Raw genomic sequence first — 22,166 nt, 5'->3', positions numbered from 1 at the left:
GTTTCAATATTCCGCCATTTGACTGCCCACGGCGATAAAACTTCTATTTAATTTGCTCTCTAGTGCTGTGGGACCTTTCAGCTTACTTTCTCTATACAGTTTGGAATATTGTTCTCTGCTGGAGAAGAACGCTACGACAGTATGTGTACCTCTGTGCATGAGGGGAGGTCATGCTTGATTGACTGACAAATAAAAATATAGAGAAATAGGGGAGGAACAGAGAGGGGAGGTGAAGAGGAAGAGATGCCACCAAGTAAGAGAGCAGCTCGGTAAAACATGCGCTCGTTGCTTGAACATACCGCTTGGTTGGCAAGCCCGGCCAATCAGGACACTGCCTTCACAAACGAAATTTAGAGTTCCTCGGCCTATCTTGCACAGGTGCGTCCCGTACGGGCGCCAATTTCTCCACAAACAACAACACGAACTACATGAACGACGATGGAATGAGGTGATTGGGAAGGTTGATTCAGCGAACTGTACACCTTGTGCAACCGTGGAGGACACTGAGCACATTCTCGATCAGTGTTATAGATACACATCTAAAAGGGGTACCACGAAATCAGCTCTCGACCGACTTGACAACAACAACTTTGGACTCGTAAAAGTGCTGGGTCCTTGGCCACCTGACAAGAGATGCTGCCTTGTCAGCGCTTGTGACATTTATTCAGAGCGGTGCGTTGGAGTCAGTCTATTAGTACCGTGGGATTCATTGTGCGCTAGGTTAACCGATGATTTGGCCTTTGGCTGATATTTATAGCGACAGCGGCGGGTTTTTTTCTTTCTTTCTGTTTCTTTGGGGCGGGGGGGAGGGACTGTTTATGGGAGTAGCCGAACTTGTCGTGTGACGAGTTCAACCTTTCCTTATTATTTTTTACGCCAACATTAACATCAACATCAAACGGGGAAGGGAGGGAGCTAGAGGAGTGTGAGTCCCTTGAACTGCTGGCATAGCGCATAGGGTTGCGTCTGCACGACTCTTTATTTGATCAATTTACGAGACTAATTTAAAGAGACGGTCGCATCCGTACAGGTCGATTTCGAAATTACAGTGTCATTGTATTCCTCGACCACGGTATCGGTAATCCCACGCGAAACACTGGCGTAGTTTGACTGTTACTCGGCGGAATACAGACAAGAGCAGACGGCGGATGTTGAGGGTATTCCGGAATTCCCTCTCTGGAAAAACGAGATAACGTCACTCCCTAAGAACCAATGAGGACGCGACCTTGAGAAAAAGAATGCCGCGGCCGTGCGGGTCGTCTCATAGGGTTCCGGAGGCGCCTTTCTCCTCCGACGGCCGCCCTCTCACTCCTCCGCTTAGAGAGTGACGTCACGCCGCCGGAGCCTCTGCAGCTGCGGAAGCAGCGCTGATCTTTAAAATTCGTTTATTTAATATCTAAGCACTTTTCCGACAAAAAATATTTAGAAAAAGTAGATTGCCGGCCAATGCCGAACATAGTACTTTTCCCCCGTTTTCTTTTTTTTTTTTTTCCTTTTCGTCTAATAAATATATCCCCCCCCCCGAACATAGCGGTATCCGTTTCATAGATTAGGGGGGATATGTTTATTAAGAAAATAAAAGAAAGGAAAGGTTAGCCAGCAAAGAGTCGGCTTGCCATTCCAAGAAAAAATGGCAGTCGTGTAAGACGTTAGGAGTAGCAGTACCACGTCGGGAGACGAGTTCAATTTCTCCTCTTTTTCCCTAACAAACAAACATTAGATGTTGTGTAAGAAACGAGACTCAACGTCGTTCTGTCTCGTGTCGGCCTGTCTGTTTTTGAGTGCGTGCGTGTGTGTGTTCAAGACATTTAGGCGGACCTGGACAGGTACCTCTGGCTTTTTTTTTTCTATCTGTTCACTGCTGATATGACTGGTGACGTGGCAATCGGTAGCTCATGCTGAGATGTACGCACGAAGTGTGGAAGTAGACCGTAGACTAGTAGGCGCTCTTTTGAACCGTAATTCTGAGTCTCCGTAGTCATTCTTTGTCTTAGCTTAGCCGAACACATCGAAGTCCGTGAAGAAGGGTAGAAGATCCAGCAAACCGGTAAGGAAGATGAAGGGAAGTGCTTCGGGACGAGAGCCGCCGATATTTCGAACAGAGACTGTTCTTCTTCTGGGCACCGTCCTTATCATCGGTGATTCATGATGACTGATCTGTTCGAAATATCGGCGGCTCTCGTCCTGAGGCACTTCCGTTCACCAAATGCATGTAGTAGTACTATAGCGACTATGGGAATCTTGCGTGTTACGTTGAGGCCGACCCAAAGGTAACTTTCGTCGCCTCATGTATTACAAGAGGACACAGGGTGACTCAAGCTTTCCAGGCCACATCATAAGCTGTCGCGATGCCCAGATTATCGAAACGCCCTTACCGTGAAAGGAGGATATGGTTCCGCAGTTTCCTTGAAGCATCCGTTGATGGGATCTTGGAAAGGAAGCAGGTACTGAACGCTTTGATCGACCTGAACCGCCGTATCACCAACGACAGTCGATGCTTCCGTTAGGGCCTGAACAGCGAAGGCAGTAAGAAAAACACTCCTGGGGAAATCAACGGAGCTAAATGTTGCGTAGGAGCCGTCGGGTGCCCTGAATGCCGCTTGCCGGTCGTATGCTAGAAAGAAAAAAACGAAAGGCAAGTAAAATTAGTCATGTAGCTGCTGTACAACATGACTACGTGTATGCTCCGTTATTTGGGACCTCTGGTACGACTTTCGTAATGAAAAAGAGAAGAGAAAGAAATACATCTAGTCACAATTCATGAGGAAATTTTCCACTTAATTTCTGGCTCGATACCTCAGAACAGCCATGGTTAGTAGGATAATGAGATAATGGGTCGATAATGTTATTACGTCACTGTACTTGGCATACATGAAGTGCTCATGGTCAGACGCTCTCAGTGCACAAAGAGATAAAAATGGGAATATGAGTCCAGCTCCTAAAGAGTGTATAGGAGACCAGTGTCCCTTAGAAATTCCATAAAAATGCAGTGCCTGACGGTGCTGCGTGATATTGGGCCCGGGTCCTAAGACAGTTGCCAACGTGAACGGTACTTCAACGATGATGTATCTACTCTGAACAGTTAAGCGAGCAAGTCTGTCATTAAGCTGACTTGTAGAGAGAATAATTATTGTCGAATATTCAACTGCATAATGTTTTGTGAAAGAACACAGGTAAAATTAGATAGCAGCACCTGCTTAGAGAATACAGGATGCTCAGCATCAACCTGTACCCAATGACCCATCCGCTTCATTTCCATTCCACTCAGAATATTTCGCATGCACTGGGGTAGGGAACCGCCCGAAGTCGTCATCATCATCATCATCATCATCGTCGTCGTCGTGTTTTTTTTTTCTTTTTCTTTTTTTTCCTTTTTGTCGAATAGCGCTGTTGTGCACTGTGACAGTGTGTATTGCACCCTCAGCAGTTAGTTTCAACCTTACCTTCCATAATTCTTGATTCGAGTTGACTTTTTAGAGTAGGTGACAGCTGTCCCGTAGCTTGCAGGTACTTGTACAAGTAGACATTGCTCGTCAAAAACGACAACGTTCCTTCGGCGTCATAGTACGTAAAAAAGGGAACACTGGCCAGGTTGTTGACGGTGATAGCAAGCAGGTCACCTGATGGAACACGAATGGCAAAAGGACAGTCGCATACGCAAATTGTTCTGTAAAGGCACTTCAAATGACACACCTGTTGCAACAACGAGGACCTGGCGAGATCCTTCCACAAGGTCTGGAGGATTTGCTAGCGGGATCGTCAGCTGTGTGTTATCTGCGAATATTACAGCAGTATTATCAGCGTTTTGTTACTATTCTTTTACGCCGCGTCTGCCGGGCCCAGCTTATCGAAATAGGTGACTGATCTGGCATGGACGGTATTACACCAGACAGCTCAAGGCGGCGGTCATGGCGACCTCAAGGCCCTCCTAGAGCACATGCGCAGATGCACGCGTTAATTGTTGAGCTATCTTGCACAGTAATACCCAGGCGGTACATTTTAGAAACGGGTTCCCGTGATCTAGCAAGTAATGAAGAATTCGTGTACGTGGTCACGTAGATTTTGCAATATATTCGTGTCTTTTTAACCGTAACGTGTTAATGCGGACAGTATCGTGCAGCCAATGCACCCGGAAATATTTCCAACGCCTAGTAGCAGACAGCAGCCAAGACAGCGAGTGCCGATGACTTTTCGTCAGCTGTTATTCTTAATGCCTGATTAGGACTATTATTTATCGCTTTTCCCATTTCTGCATAAGTAGCATGCCAAGTCTTTCCTCTTTTCTCTATATTGAACATATACCCCCCCCCCTCTTTTAAGATATTATACTTCATTTACAATATCGTTCAGGAACGTACAGCCTATGCCGACGTCGTCAATTATTCATTCGTCCGCCGCACCACAAGCGACACCAGCGCCTCTATAGGTGGGTGGCGGCTAGCAGCGATACACAGATTAAGAGACAAGTGATCTAGACGCTTGGGTGCCTTCTGTGCTTCACACACGAAGGTCGCGCAAGATATCGCACTTTGTAAACAGCTCTTACAATAAATAGTCATGTCACGCAATGATATAGGCGCAGAAGAAAAAAAACGCACAACGGAATACAGACGAATTACAACGCTGGATATACCACAGTAAAATATTACAGTCGTACACATAAGGCACAAAAAATGGCGGAAGAAAGCCTTCAGAGCGACACGCGAAAAGGACAACAGAGGCAAACATTTTGCGAGGCACTTCAAAGAGCGCTTTCATCTACACAAGATGCGTTCAAAGTTCCGCTGCGCTGAACACAGAAGAATGTATTCCACCCACGTGCCAAAAAGGCGAGGCTGGAATTCAAAGGTCTCCTCCCGCACAATTTCCAAGAGCAACGTTGAATACACGAAGCAACCGGGCGGTCTAAATATGTCATCGTACCGTAAAGGCCATGGCGGTCTTCTCTCTATGTCCCGGAAAGGGTGTATCAGCGGCTCAAGCCAAAGAAAATTTACAAAAGAGGTCCGTTTGTTGAATAATTGACAAGGGTTCGGAAGGTGTAATTTGATTGTCACAGCGCGCGTCACCTCTTTGAGTTGGTGGAACCTGTGGAGAATAACGCGTATTATCGGTATGTGGGGACACGCGTCAATGTTACAGGAAGTTTGCGAACACGGCGCCCAGAGGAGCGAGGGTTTTATACATTATGCAGGATTACATTATTTTCGTGTATTAATCATCGGGCTCTGGATATCGCGCGGTTGGGAAAAATAAAAAGATTTATAATGAATAAATAGTGAATGAGTTTCCTACCCTGAGCGCATATGAGGTAGGTTTGGACGATTTGAACTGGGAATCCTTCAGGCTAGAAAGGGAATAAATATTGTTAGAAGATTCTTTCAATCATGAGCACATCGAAATAACGTCCAGTGGCCTAACCAGAACACTATTTTTTTCTGTTTTTGGTCCAAGTGAACTTCTTTTTTTTAATAGTAGCAAGCCAAATATTGGCTGACCTCTCTCAACACTTAAAAAAATATTTTGGGAAAGGTTCTATGGGAGTTTTACATGGGGAGGGGAACTTACCCACGTTTTCGCTTTTCGAAATGCGCTGCCAAAGGTACCAGCTCGTGGGGTAGGGCGTATTTTTCTTTGTCCTTCTAATTTAATCTAACCCAATCTAATGTAACGGCTACAGTGTGATTGCTGTGGTGGGCTTTGATGTATTAGTTGGAATGGAACAGATGGGTCTCTTCGTGCGGTTATGCATTTGGGGGAGGGGATATATTTATTAGAACAAAGATAAAAAAGTGAGTTAAGATCAGCCAAACGGGACGTCAGCTTGCTATTCCGCAAAAAAAAGGAGACGTAAATGAAAGAAGGATCAAATAAATAAAAAGGAAATAAAATAATTAGGGAACAAAGGGTAAACTGACAAACGGTGAAAGAAGCGGTGGGTGCACTTGCACGACCAGAGTTTATTCAACTTCACAGAGGCTTGGGTTTCGTCATGAATGTCCTCGTTCTATCCGTGCCACTCAGACGTCCTAATAACATTCCAGCAAACGGACCTTTCCGTACAATAATTTTCGTACGGGCAGAAAAAAAAATAACCTTTTCCCAACAAAGCATCAACGCTTTGGAATGTAGCACCCAATATTGAACGTCACATGCATGAGCCAGTTTTCTTGACAGAAAACGGACGTTTCGTTAAAAAAAAGGGTGTGAAAAAGTGGTAACTTCTATAGTTACCACCTTAGTCAACATAGCGTCGGACGAAAGGGTGTAAGAGGGTGGTAACCTTGCCTGTTACCGTCTCTTTGCAGGTGTAGCACAAAATGCGTGTAAGAACTGTTATTACAGCCCACTATCTCCATCTCATCTCCACTCATCTCCAGTGGGTGATGGTGGATGTGTCTGGAATTCCTTTCCTTAGGTGATCTGGGGTAGCCGGCCCTCGTGATGAGGGCTACAATCCCCATTTTTTTCTTTATTTCAATCAATCAATCAATCACAGCCCACTAATTCGGGATGTTTGTCTCCCACCCCCACTTACGGGGTCTTCTCCCTTTTTCTTTTCAACTAACTGCGGCTAAGTGGTCTCGGGTAGTCAGTCTGACTTCGTCGTGACTTACGCCCTGATTTTTACTTCCGCTATCACATCACATCACAGCCACAGAAGCAATGCACTTTCAGGGAGTGCTACTTTCCCAGCATTGACAGTGCAGTATACATTGAGCACATTGTGTACAACGAAGATTAATGCAACTAAAATTTGTTTTGGGATTCGCGCTAATCTGTTGTGCAGATTTCAACCAGGTAGCAGGTAGAACTTTGCAATCTTTTAGGCACAACATACACGACAACTATTACCTCCTTAAAGGTGCAACCGTTATACCCTTTTTTCTAAGAGTGCGCATCTGTGGGATAGACAGAACACATCGTTAAGCATTGCACAAGAGCTACATTGAAGTCTACTCTAGACCGCTTGTACAATAGAACCTTTGATATAGTCAAGGTGCTGGGTGTATGGGAACCCAAGAAGAGAGATGCGGCATTATCAGCACTTGTCAACTTCATAGTGAGCAGTGATATCGAATCAGTATTTTTAGGACCGTGTTCTAAGCATGTGTCGTCGAGTTCTTTGTTCCTCTTATAGTTTCTCGCACTTCTATTGGATGCAGCTACGCATGTGCGTATACAGTTCGGTGACCGGAAGGGGTGATGATTTTCTATTTTTATCTTTTCATTTTTCTTTGTCCTTTCTGGGGGGTTTATCCCTTTAAGGGTTCCTGATGGGATTAGCAGAATTCGTCAGGTGACGAATTCCATTTCTTCCCCCTTTTTTTTCTTACATTCAAACTCAACTCAACTTGACTGAAAATGCACCAATGCATTGAAGTTGCAAATCTCGTGCTTTGCTCACGGCAGGCTTGATACTACAGCATCAAACTGTTCAAAATATTAACTCGTGACGTGATTCTTTTTCCTTTTTCAAGACAGAAATTAAGGAAGTGTAAGATGCAAGAACACTTGTTCACCTTGATATCGATGGACTGGATAACTGTGTCGCTAGCATTGAGCGGGAACACGTTGGCATCGGGGAACTTCTCAGCATATTCGGGTCTCGATTCTGCTGTCGCAGACAGTTTCCCGACCCCGACCTGAGTCGCGGTGACGCTGAACTTGAACGACGTGGAGTCAGATCCCCCACAGAGCAGCGCGTATGGAAAACTGGGAGCTTCGTCTACACTCACGTTCTCGAGACCGACCAGGCTTACTCTTACCTGAAGACAAAAGAGAACAGTTATTAGAGGAACTATATGTATGAGGAGGCAGGCGAGCTGGTGTGAAATAGACGAAGGCAGCATCCTTGAGTTTGAGGGACGGAGAGAGACACAGAATGTGCGCGTCCCTTCGTCGTTTGTTTGTGTCTCCCGTTTCCCTTCGTCCGTTAAACTCAAGGATGCTGCTTTCGTCGAGTTGTTAAGAGTTCACGCTCAAAGCAAGATCAACGAAAAGTGGCCTTTACTAGTTTTTGAGTTCTGTAAACTTACTACAATGCATTCGTTGATGAAGCTGAAGACTGTCAGAACAACCTTCGCAGATTCTCCACGTATTAGATTCAGTGGTAGGGTGAGAGTTACGAACAGTGGCTGGAATGCTGTGACGTTGGCCAGGTTAGATATACCGAAGCCCGCCGTGGGATGAACGCAGAGTGCGGTGCCTTCCCAAGTAGTGATCGAATCGGGTAGGGTCTCTCTGAACACGACCTTGCCATCCGGTCTGCACAAGCATGTTGAGATGACTAAGCAAAAATAATCTAGAATTTCTTGAAATGTGGATTTGGCTGCAATAAATGAAAGCTCGAAGCTGTATTCGAGAGTTACGTATGAAGGAAGGTCAACTCTATTAAGTTATCGGCAGCCGCTGAGCATGTCGAGTGCAGATATACCACATGAGATGCGTGTCAAAATGAGAAGTGGTATTGTCGCTCACCGTCAAGATTGACCGCTGCCCCCATTGGACTCGTGAGAGCCAATCAGAGACAATCAGATGAGTCCGCTTAGGATATACCTACAACCAGATCCGTATAAGACAGTCTTACCGCGAATTTGTGATGCCCTGCTTGATTGCACCGCGTCTTCAATCTCCTACCTGAACTTTCCCTACTAACCCACCACCCGAGACCTACTTTCAGCAGTAGTTTGGGACTAACATCTCCATTTTTTCTTTTACCAATCAATCAATGAATCAATCAAAGAGAACAAGGAATTCGAGCGATTATTCGCAATCACCTGTTAAATTTTTTTTCGACTCCATCCCATCGTTATTCATGCAGTTCCTTCGACTCGAGAAACTTTCAAGCAACGTGAAAACCGGGCCTGTACTGAACAAATCGCTGCTACACAAGATAGACTGAGTGGATGACGCAAATTGCAGGCGTTGTCACAAAACATGGGACCATTGAGCGCATCCTAAACGTGATTGCCGCGCACATGATTCATGATTGTGCGCGGGATACGATCCTTGGACAGGCGGGGCTGGTGTGGGGGAGAACCCCATGACGGGGGTTTGACCATCTTTTTGACCAGTTTTTAGCCATCTAACTCATAGCTTGGACAGGGTTCATGTTGTGTGTGTCATGTCCGCCGTGTTGGTAGCCACGTTGGCAACCCTGTGTATATTGTACATAACTTCGTTTTCTATGGGGGGAAATAAAACCGAGCTGCAGGTGCGGCAGCGCGATCTTTTTGGCACCGCTAAGCGACGAAGTGGACGTGGTTGTTCTGCACTCTCGCGTGTTGGAATGCCAGGGCACCAGCTGCGGTAGACCGAAGCAACACGCCGACCATAAGTCGCCTGCTACCCTGATCTCATCTGATCATAATTATGGGACTCTTCGATTTGGCGGCACTAGTTCCGGAAAATTCCGCAATGGTGCTGTTCATCATCATGATCATTAAAATGAAGTTGTTGTAGAAAGACTTACACACTTATCCCTTTTTATCCATCCAAAGAATACCAGAACGTTGAGACTATAGAGCACGGTGTTAACCTTATCGGCTACTCACCCAACTCTCTCGATCTGCCATAGCCACGTTTCGGGAAAGAAGCTTCGAATGGTGTTCTGTCCTTCCACCGACTCGGCTCCTTCGGATGGTGGACCCATAGCTGCACCTCCCTCTCCATTAGATGGGCCACCTAATTTATTGAATCCTGTTTGACGTTCCGAGGAGAATTACGCATACCCTTTTCATAATTACAATAGAAAGCAATTCCGATGGTAATTTCAAACAGATTAGGGGGAGGGACGGATGTGAAGTGGCTTATTAAATGTAATGCCGAACTTGTCCACATTTTTCCTACACTCTGAGGATAAACGTGGGGAGGGATCACGGGTTCCGGTTCCCTGGCTTGGAATTATTCGCCATTTTCTGTTGTGCATGAGACTCAAATTTACTCTCCTACACTGCAAATATTCTCTAAACTGTGCACAAACTTCCAAGAAATCAGACCCGAAAACGACCCATGGTTGCAGCACAGCACGTAGTCTTCAAAAGGATTAAAATCTCCTTCGTATTTTTCGTTTTTTTTTGTTTTTTTTTTTTTTCACCTTAGAGTGTAGTCCTAACCCTATATTTATTGGAAATAGCAATTGAAATAGCAATGAAAATAGCAACTAGCAACACAGTCCTTCCGGTCTGCCTCTTGCATCTTCTCGCAATCTTCTTGCAATCTCGTCAAATGCTGCTCGAAACCCGTCACACGGTGACATGTTGCGGGTAAGTATGATCTCAAGTGTACCCTAGGTCAATCATTCTTTGTTTTCAACGTCCTTGAATGCACTTTTACTCAAGCGCGCGCGTAGTCAGGCCGTAGCCCGTCTGCTCATTGAAGTTTATCCCCGAGAGAAAGAAATATTGCCAGGCTCGTGCAGTACTTACGGCTGAATGAGGGAAAACCTCTATCGTAGTAGTAATCATACTGAGAGAGTTGCGGGATCGGGTATCCAGGGAAAGCACGGTTCGGACAGGGCCGAGTTTGGAGGCGAATGTTAGTGAACACAACCACAGCAGCATCCTAAAATATGCATTCAATACAAGAAGTATATAGGAGGGTAACACAGTTGCTAAATGTGGTGCAGGTGTGATTACAGGTGGTGCTGATGATGTGCAACAACCCCAACTTTATTGCGAGATGATGAATGGGGGGAGCAGATGATGTGAAAACGAAATAAAGCACTCTTCGTTCGTGCTTACCTCAAAAGCAGATAGCGAATCATAAAAAACAGCGTCTTCAGGGTATCGCAGGGAGCGCTTTGAGCGGCTGTTACCACAGCCTTCGTAGCCTTCCTGGTATCGGTAGGGACCTAAAAAGAACAAAAGCATATCCAGAATAATGTTCCTAACTTGAGAAAGTCAGTCACTCAGGCATTTTAGCTGTGTAAGCGAAAGATCTTCATCAAGACACTAAGGCTCTTCTGTGACTTGCTCAGCGCGTGCTTTGTGTGCTCCCCAAGTGAGTCTTCTTGTCTGACATTTTACACTAACTCGTTTGAAGCTTTTGAGCTATATGTTGCACTCCATCACTTTGACCCGTTCATCTGTTTGCATTCTCTCTGTGTGGGCGTCCTGGGGCAGCCAGTCCGACTTTGTCGTGACTGACACCCCCATTTTTTCTTTATCACATCACCATCACTAAGGTTGTTGGACCATCGCCATTTGAGAGGCTAAGACTGTTACGAAGACAAATTTGATGGGTGAGCAAGTCATAAAACAGTTTCACTAAAGCAATAATGCACAAGTGCATAGCTCTTTTTTTTTTTTTTTTTTGCCGTGTTGTTTTTTGTTTTTTCCTCAATGTGGCAGTCAAACACAGCATGGGCACTTCCAAGAGCCCTTAAGCTCAGAAACGGTCTGTATGCATTGTCGTACCGTTGAAGCAGTACGTTTGGTTAACGAGATAGGTGCTGTAGAACTGGAAGTTCAGATACCTCAGACGGTCGATGATCTAGAAGAGGAAAAGTTCATGAGCATATCTCAAAATGTGTTGACGAATAGTACGACTCGTTTCTATTGTAATACAAATACGAGAGTCATCGAAAAATATACTGACACTTTGCCTGGAATTCCTAAACTCGTAACCTGGGAGCAAAGTAACGCCTTTGTCCACAGCTCCAACACCGCACAGCGAGTTACCGGTTGCAGTAAGAATAACGCTGACATTACTTCCGGGTGCTGCTTGGTCTGGTTGGAAATCGAGCGTAACCTGTAAAAAGGTTTGACGCACGTACACTCTTAGAAATGAACTTCCCCACATAGCACGCTCCTAGCCAACCATCATCCCGAATGACAACGTTCTTGCCCCTGATTTGTTGAAAACGGGAGGAGGAGCCTATTTTGTGCCATTATGCACGGCACAAAATAGGCTCCTCCTCCCGTTTTCAACAAATCTAGGGCGAGAAAGTTGTCATACGGGGTGATGGTTGGCTAGGAGCGTGCTATGTGGTGAAGTTCATTTTTACGAGTGTATGGGTGAACACGCAAATCATATTATGTGATCACACGGTTAAAACATCGCTCGCGGAATGGCGAAAGAAACGTCTGTAAAGCACGACCCCAACCCATGTGGAGTCGGACTTCCTCCTGCAATGTTTATTAAAATATAACACACACACACAAATAGAGATACGATGATGGGACACTAAGAGACTATAAGAGACTATGAGACACGATAAACAGAGACACTGCTATGACACTGCACACTGAAATATGAACTTCACCGTATAGCACGGTCTTAGCCAACTATCATCTCAAATGATATCGTTATCTGCCCTGATTTGTTGAAAACGGGAGGCGTATGCGTTTTTTGTGACAATTATGAACAGCATAAGTGTCACAAAAAGGCGTACGCCACCCGTTTTCAACGAATCAGGGCAGATAACGGTATCATTCGAGATAATGGTTGGCTAAGACCGTGCTATGCGGTGAAGTTCCTTTTTAAGAGTGTTGCTGTCGTGTCCACCTGAGATATTACAACGTGAGACTGTGGCGCCCTCTGTGAGGTGCGGGCGGAAGCACTTAAGCGCAGGCTTATCCCAACGTGAGTCTGAGGGGCCCTGTGTGAGGCGCTGCTGAAGCGCTTTACTGGATGCTTCAGACCACCGTGCTTCAGACACTCTTCCGCTGACTCCAGAAACTCCCCCACGCCCTTAATACATCCACTTTACAGCTTGCGCTGTAAAAAGCACGTCTCCTCCTCAGGACTACCCTAAACGAGGTAAAACAGCGTATTTAACCAATCCTGACTCCCTATGAGCTCCGTACGTTATTGTGATTTTTTAATGGTATACCGCCATATTTTTATTTTTGTTTTTATTTTGTCTAATTCTAATTAGCCGTATGGCACACGTCAGCCACGTTACGGCATTAGGAGAGACAGCAAATGATGTCGGACGATATTAAACGGAACTTACCACGTTCTGGAAGCATTTAGCGACTTGGAAGTAGGCCAAATCAGAAATTATCTCATCGGGAACATGAGCAGAGCCTCGTAGAACGTAGAAGACAAGTATCTTCACTTCGGGGCTCGCGTCGTATGGGAGATAAACTGTGTACGTGAAATTCGCAACGTTCATCCTGTCCTGCATTGGCAGTCCAATCATAGGCCCTTTACATCCCGGGGGTGGTGGACCATTGACAACGTATGTGTCATCTACTGGTTCAGCATACAGATCGGCCGGTGTGAAAGTCTTCGAAACCACTTCAGTTTTAATTATCTTTGAACCCACGACAACCTGCAAGCAGAACATTGGATATATAGGTATTAAGCCACTCTGTTGAAACTCAGACTAGAAAGCTGTATGGAAACCTTATACAGTTTAAACTCGTTATTATGACACTCGTTAATACGACATCCTCACTTTGTGACCGGTTTTCTAGGGAATCGTTTTTCCCCATAGAAACACCATGTAACTCACCCTCGTTATTATGACAACTCGTTAATCCGACTGTGACCGAAATTTTGGGGACGGACCAAGGAGAACACGTGTATTCTGCCCTCGTTATTATGACCGCCGACTGTTGACCTCGTCGACCACGAAGAAAGTTTCGAGAACGAACGGCGGAAAATCCAGTTGTTCTGTCCCAATTGTGACCACCGACTGTTGACCCTGCGGCTTTTGTGATCCACCAAGAATATCAGTGGCACGGTGTGACGCATGTGTGGACAATGTCGTATAAAGCACACCCCCGTCTTCAGAATTCGTTAGTGAGTCATAGTCGAATTATGTGCACCTGCTCTCGTCAACGTAAGGGATGCCACCCAAGCGCTCAAGATGGCTTTGCAATTCTTCGAGCAGCAGAAGGACATTCAAAATGTGCATGCTATTTGTAACGCAATAGAGACAGTGGAGAGCTTGCACATTGAAAGTGCTACGAAACAGACAGTTCTGACGGATTTCTTTCGCAAATAAATTGTAACAGCAACTGAATCGCCTTCATTTTAGTACAGCATGTAGCAGCAGATCCACACAGGTGTATGTGTGTGGGGGGGGCGTTTTTTTTTTCGTATGTTTCTCGTTAATATGACAATTTCGCTTTATGACCAAAATCGGCGGGAACGGACTTGGTCATATTAACGAGTTTAGACTGTACTCTCATTTCAGTTTGTCTTATTCGGTATTGTTCAACCTGTCGCCTAAAGTACAGTAACATCCATGTACCTGAAGGGGTTAAGAGCAGCCCTAGCTATCCTGGTATCATATACTCTGTCAAAATCATCCGCGATGTCCATTCCATGATACTCGTAATGTACAACGACCTGCTGACTTCGGGCCACGTGGTGCAGTTTCAATGGATCCCGAATCATGTGGGCTTCCACGGCAATACCCGCGTTGACGCCGCGTCGAAACGAGCCCACGCGATAGAGCCGATTGGTAGTATACGCCAGGGTTGCGGAATCGGGTCAACCATTCCATTCCGATTCCATTGCTTTCAATTCCTTGGAATGAAAAGGTATGGTCAGTTACCACTCCTGGAATGGCTTGGCAACCCTATTCCATTACTTTAATTCCATCAATAAAAGAAAAAGGACCGGTAACCGTGCTGGCTAGCGCAGAAGGGCTAGAGGAGACTGACATTACTCAGCACGAAAAAAGCACAACGACAATGTTATTTCATGGCAGAAGAGGGCAGAAACCACAGGGTTGAAACCAAAACTACCACCGAGACACCCAGACCATTCCATCCCAATTCCATTCCTGCCAAAAAATGCTTAATTCCATTCCGTCCCTACAACAGTTTACGCCATTCCATTCCAATTCCATTCCAGGCTTTGATAAATCTTGAATGATTCCGGAATCATTCCACCTCCGGAGTGGCAACTCCGCAACCCTGGTATACGCATCTCGACATCTGCCTGCCATCTGCAGCTACGCCGCTTCCTTACTGTCAGCACGAAGCTCTTTGTCAAGGACGTTGCAAGGACCAACGTACCCCTTCTTGAGGTCCATCGACCCAACGATGGATGATATTGTCTGCGGTCGTGTCTCTGGGACGTTGGGGATCTGTCCTCCATCGGCTCCACCTTAATGTTGCTCGTACTTCGTCACTACTGTTTAAAATGAGCAAGCAAGCCATCCCCCTATGTTCTACCTGCAACACTGAAGCGGACACTCGACACCTTCTTCACGACCTTCCGTGACACGCTCCAGTCTCTCATAACGAGCCTCGGATACTCGGCCAACTCTCTAGCAACCTTACTTGGCCCCACAAACAGCGCTTCTCTACTGTACCTTCCGGGGTACCGTCCTTCTTAGCAGCCTGTGATCTTATGACTAGAACGACGGAAAATCGGTGACCCCGCATCAGCTCGGCGACTGACTTTGACTGCACTCGGAACTTGATTAATAGCTAAGGAATTTTTTTTTTTACTAAGGAATAGCAAGTCGTCTTTTTTTGGCTGGCGTTTCCTGCCCAATAAATAGATCCTGTCCCCGCCGTTCCCCGAAGTGGTTGCCCCAGGGGTGCACTGGCGCCATGCTATTATACACAGCGTCCAAATTAAGTCGCATCAAAATGCCTGCATCAACCGGCTCTTCTGTTGTGGAGTATCGGACGCTATTATCCTAGCAGGTCTAGAATGCGGGGGGGTGACGTAGGGATATGAGCGGTCTGCCTGCCTAGATTGGCGGCTGGGAAGGGATGAAAGGGGGAAGGGGAAGGCTCACACGTCTGGTTCTACAGTTTCCTGCACTACAACCGACCGTGAGGGTCCACTGCCTTCAGAAAGTTTAGCAGAGCTTCCTGTACGGATTTGCGGCGCTGAAGGTTGCCGCGCGGATGGACGATCTCCTCAATCTGTAGCTCTGATGTTCCAGGGTGCAGCACTCTGCTTTCTGGAGTTCCCGTCTGGCGTCCGATGTAGCCGGACAGACCATTATAATGTGCTCCTTCCGTGAGGTGACGGCTTGGTAGGTGTTAGCGGTCATGCAAAGATGCAGTATTGTAGCGTTAACAACCTCGGGCCTCGACCTTTTTCACTGATTTGGGATTTCCACTGGTCGCTCCGGAATGAGCACCCGAATCTGCTACAGAGCAACAAGATCCGACACGGAGAGACCGGATACGAATTCACCAGCGAAAAGCAACCGTGCTCCAGCCAAGGGCACGGCGGAAATCGTTGCGCGCATCCGACAAACTTATCGTGTCGTCCCACCGCTCGCTCCTGCTCGGCCTTGCAAGATGCGGAAGAGACGACAGTGTTCTGTTGGAGTTCCGTCCGAATCCGAATTTCCTCGACAAAGCAAGAAAGCGTGCTCTGTGGTGGAGCGAGTTGACCTGAAACGCGAGTCCGCGCCGGATTCATCAGTGCAAGTTTCTGCCGTCTTGCTCGTTCTGAGTCTTTCGTCAGTTTCAATTGCAAGGCATTACTGGCTTTCCAAGTTGCTTATCTAAGCAAACACGCTTCACTATCATGCTCCATTAGATAAGCGCGGCAGCATTGCGTCCGCTTGCTAAGAAATCAGGGAAAACGTATTTGATAACAGAGCCGATATACGTAAAGAGCTGCTAGTAAGCAGGCGAACTGGTGTCTGGTGATATCTGATCTCCATAACGAACTCTGAGACTGGGGTAGAAACACAAAAACACGAGTCTCAAACACAGCTGAAATTTTATTTTTCAAACCACGGAAATATATACATAAAGGGAATAATGGGGAACAAGAAGGGGAAAGAAAGAGCTTCGACTGCTCCGCGTAAGAAACAGAAGGATTGCTAATGACGTTCCCAGGAGTACATATCTTCACGGTTTCCCGTAGAACTCTTTTCATTGTGACCGCATAAGAGAGCACGTAGGCCAACGTAAAGAAAGCTGATCCCCATTCAGAGTTCGTCAAACATCTTCAGGGATGTAACAATTCCGAGATCGTTTGGAAGGAGGCCAGAGTTGTGGTCAAAGAGGCTGACACAGTGAAAAGAGTTCTACGGGAAACCGTGTAGATACGTACTTCTGGGAATGGCGTTAGCAATCCTTCTGTTTCTTACACGGAGCAGTTGAAGCTATTTCTTTCCCCTTCTTGTTCTCCCTTTCCCCTTTGATGTATATATTTGCGTTGGTTGAAAAATAAACTTTCAGCTGTGTTTGAGACTCATGTTTGTCTGTTTCTACCCCAATCTGAGGGTTCGTTATGAAGAGCCGATATATATTTCTTGGCTGCTTCTCCTGTGCACACTTGTGCAACGCAGTGAAAGCACGCTTCACAGGAGACCGACGGATGTGCCGAGGCTTTGAGTGACGTCACTCCCGGTACAACAATTACAACAATTATATTCTGACGATGAAGTGGAGAGGTTTTCCACTCCAGGAATGGAACGCTACCCCATAGCTAGGGTAGCATGCGTTAGGCATTAAACCATTCAAAACTTTTCTATATTCTATCTTGTGGCTCTCATTCACGACATATGATAGAAAGCGCCTGCTACCCCTTCAAGTGTGATGGACTTCTATGTAGAGGATAGAGACAAGGAGAAAACATTCGATCACAGATACTATGGCAAACTCACCAAGAAATAGAAGTTGTACGTGTAACCTGGTACAGCGGTGAGCACGACAAGTGCTTCGTATTGAGCTTGACAGGGCAATATGCCTACGTCGGTGGTCTGAATCTTGATGGACTGGCTTTGGCGAGAGTAGTAGACCCTCAAATTCAAAACAGCTGACGGTTGCCGAAGAGTTGGGCCGTCTGGCACAACGATCGTTGGGTAGTCCACAGCAATTGCCTGCGTATAGATACGACGGTCGACGTCAGAGATAACTTACTGCATTGGTGAAGGCATTGGTAGATTATGAAAGAGGAACAATCCGCGTACCTCGACGTAGGCTTCCTCCACCCTCCTGCCCAAAGGCGGCAGGGTAAAGCGTACAATTCCGTGGCAATCCGAGGTGAAGTTCTTGCAGGCCAGCTTGCGGAACGTGTTCCATTGTCGCCACAAATACTGCTCCTCGCGGACGAAGACACAAATCTGAATTCTCACCCCTGGCAGGGGTGTCCCATCGCGCTTCTGGACGTACAGCTACATGAGAGGGAACGAACAAGTGGGGAAATATGAGACGTATATATGATACGTTTCTATTCTTTCTCTCTTTATTTTATTTTTGTTGTGTTTTTGTTTTGTTTTTTTTAGTTGCAGAATTGGTCAAGTGCCGAATTAAATTTCTCCTTATATTTTTTTACTAAATTTACTTGTCAACTTATCCATGTAAGAGTAACGCGTAATAAACTTCGATGCTACGTATACTTTGAGGCAAGTCAACAACTACAGATCAACTACCCCCATAAATCTTAAGATGTGTCTCTGATTCGCTCAGGCGGGCGCGCGACTCTTCCGAGTCACAACGTAGTGCAGCGGCACGCTTCAAGCTGTTGCTTCTACACTGCTCATGTTGACATAGTAAAGTACGTACACAAGAGCAATGCGCAAGCATCCGGTGATAGAAATTCGCAACAGAAAGAAGACGGTTGAGAGCACCTAATTTTAACGAAACGAGACTTTGTGCAGAAGGCGGGGGGGCACTTCTTCGGGTCTCAGATTCTTCAGGTACCTGAAGAAGTGCAGCCTTCTGCACGAAAGTCTCGTTTCATCAAAATTAGATGTTCTCAACCGTCTTCTTTCTGTTTCTCATGTTGCGAAGGCACCCGTCAAACTCCTCGACGTATACCCAGCGCACATTTATATGCCCTGAAAGCGAACAGGTAAAATACATGTATTTACGTTCTCGTTCACGAAACATCTTCTCGTATGTCTCACTTCCAATGTTCAGACTAGATTTTTGTCTGGCGGAAATATACCTCGGTGGTTGTAGCTCTTATGTTGTCTCCGGGAATAGTAGCTTACGATTTCGAAAATCGGAGCAACTACGGCGGTATCTTTTAAACATGGAGGAGCAACAAGGAGGAGCAACACCTTCGCTGTATTTCCTGTTCTTTTTCTCTGTTTGTAGCAGCCTAGCAAGAGGTAAAAGCACTCAAAATCCCTTACGCGCCCTTTGTATGCAATGCCAACTTTGAAGGTGTTATCTTGAGTTCGAGATCCAACATTCGTTTCGTCACTGGGATAGTTGAAGTTCAAAAGGATCCTTGTGGAGCTACGGCTCAGGAGATTAGTGGCACTGTTGGAAACGTCTGAAATTTCAGAATAAAGCAGATTTGATGTACAATTACGTAGCATGTCGCGCTGTTACGACAATGAAGCGACAGAGTGCAAAGCGGAATCATCCAAAACACTATGGAGTCGTCAGCAAGACTAGCAGAAAGGTGCGAATTTATGTTAGGAGTAGCAGAATAAGTCGGGAGACGAATTCAATTACTCCTCTTTCTTTCTTTTTTTTTTTCCTTACAACCTAACAACAAACTAGCAGGAAGCATGGCTACACTTCTGGCGAGCAAACAACGCAGCATGAGTGTATGTGCGGTGAAATTGAACAATTGTCCCAAAATCCATGCGAAGCCACATATTTCATTGAAATTTGATACAGCCTATTTCGAATATGCTTATGATGCATTCATTTAATGCAACTGCATATGATGCATGGAAGAGTGACTCACTCTTCCATATTTCAATAAATTGACTGTTCAACAGGGACGTTCTCGGGAATGCATCTTATGCATATTTAAAATATGCTGTATCAAATTTCAATGAAATATGTGGCTTCGCATGGATTTTGGGACACTTGTTCAGTTGTCGAAAATAAGAAAGCTACGGCAGTTGAACCCACTCCTCTTTGTTTTTCAATTCACTCTACACTGTTAAAACAGAACTTCACCGCATAGCACGCTCATAGCCAACCATCGTTCCGAATGATATCATTCTGTGTATTGGTTAGTTGAAAATGGGAGGAGGCGCCTATCTGGGACAGATTATCTTGTCCCAGATAGGCGCCTCCCCCCTGTTTTGAACAAAACATGACACACAATGATATAATTCGGAATGATGGTTGGCTAGGTGCGTGCTATGTGGTGAAGTTCTGTTTTAACAGTGTACACTCTAGAAACAGAACTTCACCGCACGGCACGCCGTGCGCCAACCGTTGCCGCGAATGATAGAACTATCGCTTTTCATTCGAAGAGAGAGGGGGCGTACGCCTTTTTGTGTCAATTTGAATATGTTATAATTGGCACACAAAGGCGTACGCCCCCACCTCTCTTAGAATCAGAAGAGAGAGCCCTATCATTCGTGGTAGTGATTGGCGCACAGCTGGTATGCGGTGAAGCTACACTCTTAGAAATGAGGGGGGGGGGCAGGATAGGCTCGCCGTTGTTGGCCACACAGAAGTGGGCGTCGTCACGACTATAGCCAAAAAAAGAAAAGGAAAACGCATAGCAAAACAAAACACAAAGGAAGGACGGACGGATGGAGGATAGAGGAGGTTGAAGGATGGGGATACGGTGAGGTGCACGAGTTCATCGGGGAGAGTACAGTATTAGATGGGTCGATCAGCAAGGCCTGTCTTCAGCAGGAAGAGAATGAGGTTTCTTGCTTTGGCGGAACGTTCGGCAGAAGAACCAGCGGGGTAGAGGATGTCTGCTAGCGAGCCCGAGCCCGCTTGAATAGCTGAAAGTTGGTGAACGCACACCCAGTGCGGAGCTTATGGACCATGGTATGTATGCTTCGAGGAAGGCTTTTCATGGGAAGAGGGGGGCGATGATGGTGCATGATGTGCCGTATCCCAGGGTGGCGCAGTTCAACAAGCTGCTGAACGGCAGTCTGCCTGTCGGCGTCGTCCGGAGTTGGCAAAATATTGCTGCAAGCCCAGGTGTGCCGAGGACGCCAGCAGGTCCGCCCTTTCATTGCCGTCGACACCGACGTGGGACGGGATCCATTGGAAGACGATATCGCCTCCGGTTTGTTTATCCTGAGCGCACGACCTTCTGATGCTTTGCGCTAAGATGTTGTCACCTGCAAAGTTCTCGGCCCATGGAGTAACCCTGGACACCAGTGCCGTGCACTTGGCGCTCTTCTTTCCTTTCTGAGGGCCACCGGCCTCCTTCACGAACTGTAGGGATTTCCTTCCCTCGTCATCCTTTCATGTGAACCTTTTTGGAATGGGGTAGGGTCCTGCACTCAACGCAGGGAAACATCCCACATCATCATCATCCATTCATCTATGTTGTTGTTGTTGTTGTTGTTGTCACACATGGGGTCCATCACGTCTCATAGAGCGCTTCTCGAGTCTGCGAGTAGGACTGCCCTGGCGAACCCTCGCACCTGGACCGCAGCAGCTGCATGCAGGAGAGCCAGGAGTTTAGCAGTCGTGGAGGATATCGGATAACGTGATGATCTCCCCTGCCAGGCCACGTTCACTGATGGGATGTGGAAGGTACAAGTAGCACTTCTGGTACGGTCGTCAATAGAGCCATCAGTAAATACTGGAGTATGTGAGTGGTAGACGTCAGTTATAAGGTACTCAGCCCCCGTTCTAGCGACCAGGGGGCTACATTCCCTCTTTTTATGAATGCCCGGAACGTAGAGCGTTACACCCGGTACAAACTCCCGCCATGGCACTGAAGGTAACCCAGCAGGATGTTGTGGGGATCGCTCACTGTGGGCCAGGGCGCTAGTAGCGTATTCGCTGGCCTAGCGGCCGAGGGACGTGTGTGACCGTTTTACGAGGGTAGAAAAAAGAGAGTGCTTGCTTCCGGACGTGGCCAAGTTGTCTAAGTAGCGGAGCCCCCTAAACTGGGAATGACTAACGGGCTTTTCCTTGGCTTCCAGGTAAGCCTGGGTAATTCCAGAGAAGCTGGGTATTCCAAGCGCCGTTCTTATTCCTGCCCGATGGAGCCGCTCAAGAGCCTGCCATTGTGAAGGTGCCAGATCTACGTACGGTGACACGTACAGGATACGCGAGAGAATGACGGCTTTGTATAGCGTGAGCAGCGCACTTGAACTGCAGCCTCATGACTTGCCACTGATCCTTCGGAGTAAATTAAGAGTCTTCTTGCCTTTACAGACCGTTTGTGTCACCAGCCTAGACCAGCGTAAAGAGCTGTCAATGGTGACGCCAACATAAGCAAACCTCACATCTTGGGATGGGAGTGCAGTTGATGGAAAGATTAGGGAAACCCTTGCCCACATACTTTCGGCGGGGAATGCAAACCAAGCATTGAGACTTTTCTGGAGA

At 46.5% G+C, this 22,166-nt stretch overlaps 1 protein-coding gene across 1 annotated transcript in view; it reads right to left on the bottom strand.

The window, feature by feature from the left end:
* LOC135389747 (ovostatin-like) overlaps positions 1 to 22,166 on the bottom strand; it is a 58,333-nt gene that overhangs the window by 28,858 nt on the left and 7,309 nt on the right. Inside the window, exons 9-23 of the mRNA XM_064619779.1 lie at positions 19,028 to 19,170; positions 17,858 to 18,061; positions 17,639 to 17,767; positions 12,962 to 13,129; positions 11,602 to 11,754; positions 11,421 to 11,496; positions 10,746 to 10,855; positions 10,431 to 10,566; positions 9,558 to 9,687; positions 8,040 to 8,268; positions 7,524 to 7,769; positions 5,296 to 5,347; positions 3,694 to 3,798; positions 3,444 to 3,620; positions 2,376 to 2,614 (exon numbers count right to left, since the gene is read on the bottom strand). Of these exons, the coding sequence (XP_064475849.1) occupies positions 2,376 to 2,614; positions 3,444 to 3,620; positions 3,694 to 3,798; positions 5,296 to 5,347; positions 7,524 to 7,769; positions 8,040 to 8,268; positions 9,558 to 9,687; positions 10,431 to 10,566; positions 10,746 to 10,855; positions 11,421 to 11,496; positions 11,602 to 11,754; positions 12,962 to 13,129; positions 17,639 to 17,767; positions 17,858 to 18,061; positions 19,028 to 19,170 (2,297 nt within the window). The remainder of the gene's footprint in view (positions 1 to 2,375; positions 2,615 to 3,443; positions 3,621 to 3,693; positions 3,799 to 5,295; positions 5,348 to 7,523; positions 7,770 to 8,039; positions 8,269 to 9,557; positions 9,688 to 10,430; positions 10,567 to 10,745; positions 10,856 to 11,420; positions 11,497 to 11,601; positions 11,755 to 12,961; positions 13,130 to 17,638; positions 17,768 to 17,857; positions 18,062 to 19,027; positions 19,171 to 22,166) is intronic.

This window comes from Ornithodoros turicata, chromosome 3 (genome assembly GCF_037126465.1).
Source record: "Ornithodoros turicata isolate Travis chromosome 3, ASM3712646v1, whole genome shotgun sequence".
In the NCBI taxonomy this organism is placed as follows: Eukaryota; Metazoa; Arthropoda; class Arachnida; order Ixodida; family Argasidae; genus Ornithodoros; species Ornithodoros turicata.
The sequence above is the reverse complement of the archived record's forward strand: the minus strand, read 5'-3'. Positions and strand labels throughout refer to the sequence as shown.